At 32.9% G+C, this 6,939-nt stretch overlaps 1 protein-coding gene across 1 annotated transcript; it reads right to left on the reverse strand.

The window, feature by feature from the left end:
* Window positions 1-908: 908 nt before the first annotated feature.
* LOC145103877 (Eukaryotic aspartyl protease family protein) lies at window positions 909-2,632 on the reverse strand. Its single transcript, XM_079041149.1, has one exon. It carries the CDS (start codon window positions 2,584-2,586, stop codon window positions 1,120-1,122), a length of 1,467 nt encoding a protein of 488 aa, XP_078897275.1. The 5' UTR covers window positions 2,587-2,632; the 3' UTR covers window positions 909-1,119.
* Window positions 2,633-6,939: the final 4,307 nt, after the last annotated feature.

The raw sequence follows: 6,939 nt of genomic DNA on the forward strand, positions 1-6,939 counted from the left end.
GACAAACTATAATACAAAGAAAATGTTAACAGTCTCAGGTACTTACTTTGACTAAATATAAAGGAAAGCACATTATATTTAATTTTAAATAGGGTTGGCTAAATAGACAATTTAACTTGTATTTGAAAAAAAAAAGTAATCTAACCATAATTTAAACATGTATTTGAAAATAAAATTAAAAAAAATACTTTTAGCAAAAATAATCATTTTGCCTGGATAATTTGGATTAGGAAAAAACATTTTTATAACAAAAAAACACATTTCGGACTAATATTTGTGAATTTCAGACCAACATTTCGTATTCTGTATTGAAATTTCGAAAAAAAAAAGAAAAAAAAAACTTCAAAATTTCAAGAAAATATCTGATTTCCGATGGACAATTCCAGAGAAAAAAATTATTTTTTTACTTAAATCTAATGAAAGCTTAAAAATTCATGGTGATGTGAACTATATTACGATATTAATATATAAAATCAGATATTTTATTGAAAAACAATAACATTAAACATTTCAAAATACACATTTCAGACTAATAGAAAATTAGATAAATTTTACTAAAAATTTGAAGAAAAAAAACTTTTGGATTTTGAAGATTATTGTACAGATGAAATAGATATTTTGGATAAAATAGATATTTTATTTGTTTGGATGAAATAGATATTTTGGATATGAGTAATCATATTTTTGGATATGATTAGTCCGATGATATTCCAAAGAAATTTATTATTTTTTAAAATCTGAAAAAAATATATATATTTATCTTTTAATCTTTTTAAAAATCTCATTTATAACAATTAGATTTACTTAATCTCCTTAAATAAATATTCATTTGTCTGAACTAATTTGGACATAAACACCATTTGATACTACACAACCACTACCAGTCAACCACATAAAAAAAATAGAAATAACAACGAACATTTCAGTTATTAATTACATAAATGTTACAAAGACCATTTTACCCTACATTCTTAATAGTTTGATGCGGAATTCCTCTCTTACAAATTACCATTTCTTTTGGAGCCGAATTAACTTTAGGAAGACAAAGCTTCGAAATCAAGCAATAAAAAAGTTGAAAATAAAATCAAATAAAAAAAAGAAATTCTTGCATCGAAGATTTTAGCATTTATTAGGGGAGAATCCAATGAGGGAGTTTTCTAGGTCATAACTGACACGTGTCCCTTGTTGTTGTACGTTCCCTATAATCGACAACGAAGACGACGTCGGAGCGAAGGCAAAACAAAACGTTCCTGACGAGTCAACCGGTATCAGGTAATTTTTAGCCGGTAAATCCAGTTTCTTCCCGTTGGAGAAATGAAAAGCCACCGTTGGCACCTCTACGCTCTTCTTCTCTGACAAGTCGTAGCAAGTATCGAACAGCGCCACTCCGTTCGCCGACGGCAACCCCTTCGTGCCCTTTACGAACGCGTCCCGTAGCGCATTGTATGCCTCCGTCTGCAACCGAGTCACCGCCGTACCGGAGTCAACTATAACACCGGCATTACCGTCGGTTGTTAGCTTAAATGTCGACGACGGGATATGTAACAGTTGGCCGGCGACGCTGAGACCTCTTAAACCGACGTAGTAAAACGTGTCGAGCTTGGTGCTTCGCAATAACGGTGCTGTAATGGCGTCGTGGGGGGTCGGTGAGTTGAAGTCCAGAGTTGATGCCGAGTCGGAGTCACGATCCACCAGGCAGTAGGAGTAGGAAGTCGCGTTTATCTGTGAAGGAAACGACAACGCTCCGCCGCCGAGACCGATTAATCCGGCTGCTCCGACGAACAATCCCTCGTTATTATGTCCACAGCCGATAGCTATATTTTGAACGGCGGTGGATCCCTCAAGAGTCACCGTCTCCGTCACGAAATCTCCGACGGTGTATGACCCGTCGCCATAGGATACTTCGTACAAGCAGGTGCCGTTTCTGCACTCTGAAACGTCGAGAGACTTGCATTGGTGAGCGTCGCAGGTGAGCGGAGAGTAGGAGGAAGACGACGCCGGCTCAAAAATGGGGTCGGCTTGCTGGTAGCAATCGCCGCAGGGTGCGCACTGTACCCAGTTGACGTCGCTACCGGTATCGAGTACCATATAAACCTGACTCGCCGGACGACCGATTCCCACTCGGCAGAAGTATTCTCCGCTTCCCTGACTCGTACCTGAAATTACCGGAACTTCCAAGTCCTCAGCTGCAAGCTCAGTGTCTACCGGCTTAAGATCCGCTTTCCTGACGCCATTAACGGCTAGATCTACCCTGGTTTGAAGGGATTCCACTCGTGATGAGTCACGAGCGAGTCTAGCTAACATAACTGACTCGTAATCTTGGTGTGAGGATTTGTGAACAGAGACTCGAGAATGCAGTTGCAGACTGAGAAGCGAAGAAGACGATGAGGAGTCAAAAGACGAGGCCATTAGCGACTGTGAAGGGCGAGGAGTGAATGAGAGGACATCGAGGGTTTTCTGAATGGAAGCAGATACATCGAGCTCCGAAGTTTCTCCGGTGGAAGTGGGTAAGTGGCTGCGAGAAAGAATGGATGGGAGTGATAAAGTGAAAAGAATACAGAGGAGAGGAAACCCAATTTCCGCCATTAGAGAAGGTTGGAGAGTGAGGAGTGAAAGTAGTGAACAGGGAGGGAAGATGGATATATACACAAGGGGTGATGATTAGATTAAGATTAAAAGATTTGTTAAGTAAAGAAGTGTCATTCGCGTGGCATTTTTGTTTAGAATAAATTATTTACATTATTTTTAGCTTAAGATTTACAGAAATAGTCTTTGTGGTAACTAGTAAGTGAAACCTTTTCTATATGGTTCAGATATTCTATTTGTTGCACCATTAGTCCCTAAAGATTATCTTGTTGCCAAAAAATGTTCACCATTAGTCCCTAAAGATTATTTTGTTGCCAAAAATGTTCATGACTTACAACCCACTTAAATTCCCTCGTGTGCATTACATGAGAGAAAAATGGTCAAACGGTCAAATGGGATTGCTCTAACATGGGACAATTCTTTTTAACATAACACAAATATACGTAATTTTTACCATAAATTGAACAACAATCGGTTGGAAAGAATAATCTTTTTGTCGAACCATAGTGACAGATACACATATAGTCAACCAGAAATTAGAACCATGAAACAAGACCAAAAGGCAACTATCTAGAAAGCACATTAGTTGCGAAATAGTAATCAAATATGAGACGAAATCAATTAAATACTTATCTAGAAAATACGAGTGCTAATCAAATACGATCCGTGAAATTGGTGATCAACATGCGAAGATATGTTACGATGCCATGAAGTTTAACACCCAATGACCCAAAAGGGATCATTTTATTAATATGAAAATGACGCATAACAATGAAATGGAAAGAAATTTATGTGTAGCTAGATAAACCAAACAATAATAAAAGGGCTTAAGCTAATTACACAATAAGCTAAATATTAAATATATGCCAGCGACTAGGAGCATCCTGAGTTAATTGTAACTTTATACTTTTTTCATTAGAATATGAAAATACTTTTATTCCATATGAACTTATATGTGACGAATGAATAATCATTCTATATATATATATATATATATATATATATATATAATTAAAGTAAATCGATTTTGATGCAATTTGGTGGGGAAAGCAGTGGCATAAATCACGGGATTAGGGTGTAGTCAAAGTTGAAGTTGTTGATCATTTTCCTTTTTAAAATAATTGTCTTGTGTTAACTGTTTTCGTGAATTATGCATAAAATTTGTTTTTAATTGATTTTTATTTTAGAAAATACATTTCAACTTAATATTTAACAGTTTATATTATCATTTTTTTTGTATAGTTAAAGGATCCGATTACTAAAATTGAAATTATAGATGACGATAATCTTATATTTTTCATAAATAATGAGAAATTTTCATATTGATTCCCCACAAAAACAAAAAACTTTGGAACATCCTTGCACCATTGGTCCATATGGTATCCAAATCAAACATGATTGATCCATTCAGTTGTTAAATATAACTTTTTTCTTTTTTCTTAAGTTATCAAATTACCTTTTTACCAAATCAAAAAACAATATACCATAGTGACCATTTTTGTAATGTATTCTATTAAGATAAAATAATTCCTTAAAATTTGTAAAATATTTTTTTATTTGTAATTAAATTGGATTCCTTCAAATTTATACAATATTTCAATATGTTATAAAAAATATACATAGGAATTGCTTCAACTAATTATTTTATCCTATCCATATCAGAGACTCGTCAGAGAAGTTCATGAATTGAATAAGCGCCAGTAAGCATTCAGACATTTCAAAACAACCCCAAAATCAGTGATCCACGATGCCACTTGGAGAATTCTTTGTATCTATGTTTCAACCAATGTAGCACAAACTACATCACCAATTTTGACACCATGATTAGCTACCAAAACATTGTGGGACTTGATATCATAATGTACTAAATTCCTTTTGAGTGAAGATAACCAAACCTAAGTAGAATGTAGCAAGTATAAGCTTTATCAAAGTCTCATAAACACGCCCACCTTGTTGGAGTGAAGCTAATCCAACTCAAGTAGAATCCTAACCACTGTCGTTTCATTTTAACTGTTTTATTCTTTATCTTTCTACCTATAAACACTTTCAATCATTCAATATTTCGTGAAATTAGATCATTCAAGAAATCCAGAAGTCATTTCTCGTTTTAACAATTTTTTTAATGAAGTTATCTAAAATGACTAACCATACAAGATTTTGAAACCGAAAGGACTAGCAGTACTGTAGTTTTGTGAAACATTGTCCTAAAGTTATACCTTTCGTCTGTCTTTTCTCACAAAGAGCAATTCTAAATTTTTTTCTAAATCGATTATAACATAGAAAGTAGATTCCGTTCACTAAAAACCACTATGTTTTTTTGTTCCAAATCGAACATCATTTATCAAATTTTGTTCAATTTTGACCATTTTCCATTTGAAACCATATAAATATATTTTTTATTACATTTTAAACCGAATAAATATATTTTTTTCGTTTAAAAACCACATTTTTATTTAAATACAAGGTGTTTCTTTTTTTGTTTTTTTTATATTCAAAGCATAATGTATAAATATGCATTAGTTATATCATGAGAATCAAATTAACCATAAGCTTCTAATAAGATGCAAAAATTTCACGGGTTGCAAACTTGACATCCGGGTTTTGATCGACTACACGCCTCCAAACCTTCAAACTCATTTTAAAGTTGTGTATTTAATATAAAATACGGTTTTTATATAACTAATACATATTTATACATAAAATTATGGTTTGAATGTATAAAAAACCTTGTATTTATACAAAAATATGGTTTTTAATTGAAAAAAAAACATATTTATACGGTTTAAATGTATTAAAAAAAATATTTATATGGTTTCAAATAAAAAATTGTCAACATTGAACAAAATTGGAAAAAATGATGTTCGATTTGGAACAAAAAAACATAATGTCAAAATTAAAAAAAAAAATTAAACTTAGTGTCAAAATCGAAAAAAAGTGAAAACATAGTGTTTTTTGTGGAAAAAAATTAATTTTGACACGTCAACATATCATGTCAGCATGCCACGTCATCAAAACCGACACGTCATCATGTCACGTCAGCATGTAACCTGGTTGACCGGTCAAGTTGTCAGAATTGTAACAAATTGAAAAACGCAATGTCAAATTTGAGACAAAAAAAACACAGTGTCAAATTAGAATTTTGGTGTAAACTGAGTGTCGTTTATGCTATTTACCCTTTAGTTTACATGTAAATATTTGCTGTTTTTTATGGGTGGCAGTTACTTTTGACAGATTAATAAAATTTGGTCATGTAAATTAATATGAAATCTTTTCACTTTTATTAAAAAACATATGATTTAATGATTGTAATTATTAATTAATAAGTTAAATCAACATTTGAGATTATTTTGGACAAACGTACATGAAACATGGAAGTCAGGCTTTATTGACCAGTAAATGGCGACCGGTGTTATTGGTGAAGGCAAAGTCGAGAAGAGTCCATGCATCAAGGCGGATGGTACGTTGGTTGGGTGGTGACCTAATTTAAGTTTAAATCTATTACCTGAATTACAGTTTCAGTCCTTTTAATATATGATTAATCAGTAACGCGACATTTTATAAAAAGCTTTTATAATTTCGGCAAATTCCGAAATGCTAACTTGTATGTTCTCTTTTCTATTTTGGTTGGATTTTTTGACGATTTACTAATGATTCCAATTATTTCCAACTTAATTTGGGTTCATTTTGTGTTAGTGATGGCTATATGTTATTGTTAAAACACATATGGCAAGTTGTCAACCAAAAATTGTAAAATCATACTGAATATTCATAAATGACGAAGCAAATTGTAAACTAACGAACAATAGAGACAAAATACGGATGGATTTATAGGTTATAACAAACATGTGAAAGCGGAAAATCACTTAACACTTAAGGGCACATATAACTTATAAAGGATCTATATCTTTACAAATAATAGCAACATACTATGAATATCAAGAACCCTAGAAAAACCCTAATAAAATAAAAAATTACAATAGTAGGGTTTACATACCTTTAGATTTGTTATAGCAAATAAATCTCTTCATCCTTTACTTTGCTTCTTCATAAAGCTACCACCAAAAGCTTAGGTTGCGTTTAGTTACGGAAAAACAATTTTCATTTTCCGTTTTTCGTTTTCTCTTTTCAGTTTTTGTTTTTCGTTTTCAGTTTTTTATTGAAAAATTTAGAAAACGCGTTTAGTTAAAACTTATTCATTTTTCATTTTCAGTTTTAGAAAATTAGAAAACGCGTTTAGATGTGTATATTTCTATCGGTTTTCATTTTAAGAAAACAGTAGCGGTGGTAGGGTGGGGTGGGGGCAGCGGCGGGGGCAGTAGTGGTGTCGATGATGGCGATGGTGGTGGTGGTAGT

Source organism: Lactuca virosa, chromosome 4 (assembly GCF_052849685.1).
Source record: "Lactuca virosa cultivar CGN04683 chromosome 4, Lactuca_virosa_CGN04683_v6, whole genome shotgun sequence".
Classification (NCBI taxonomy): domain Eukaryota; kingdom Viridiplantae; phylum Streptophyta; class Magnoliopsida; order Asterales; family Asteraceae; genus Lactuca; species Lactuca virosa.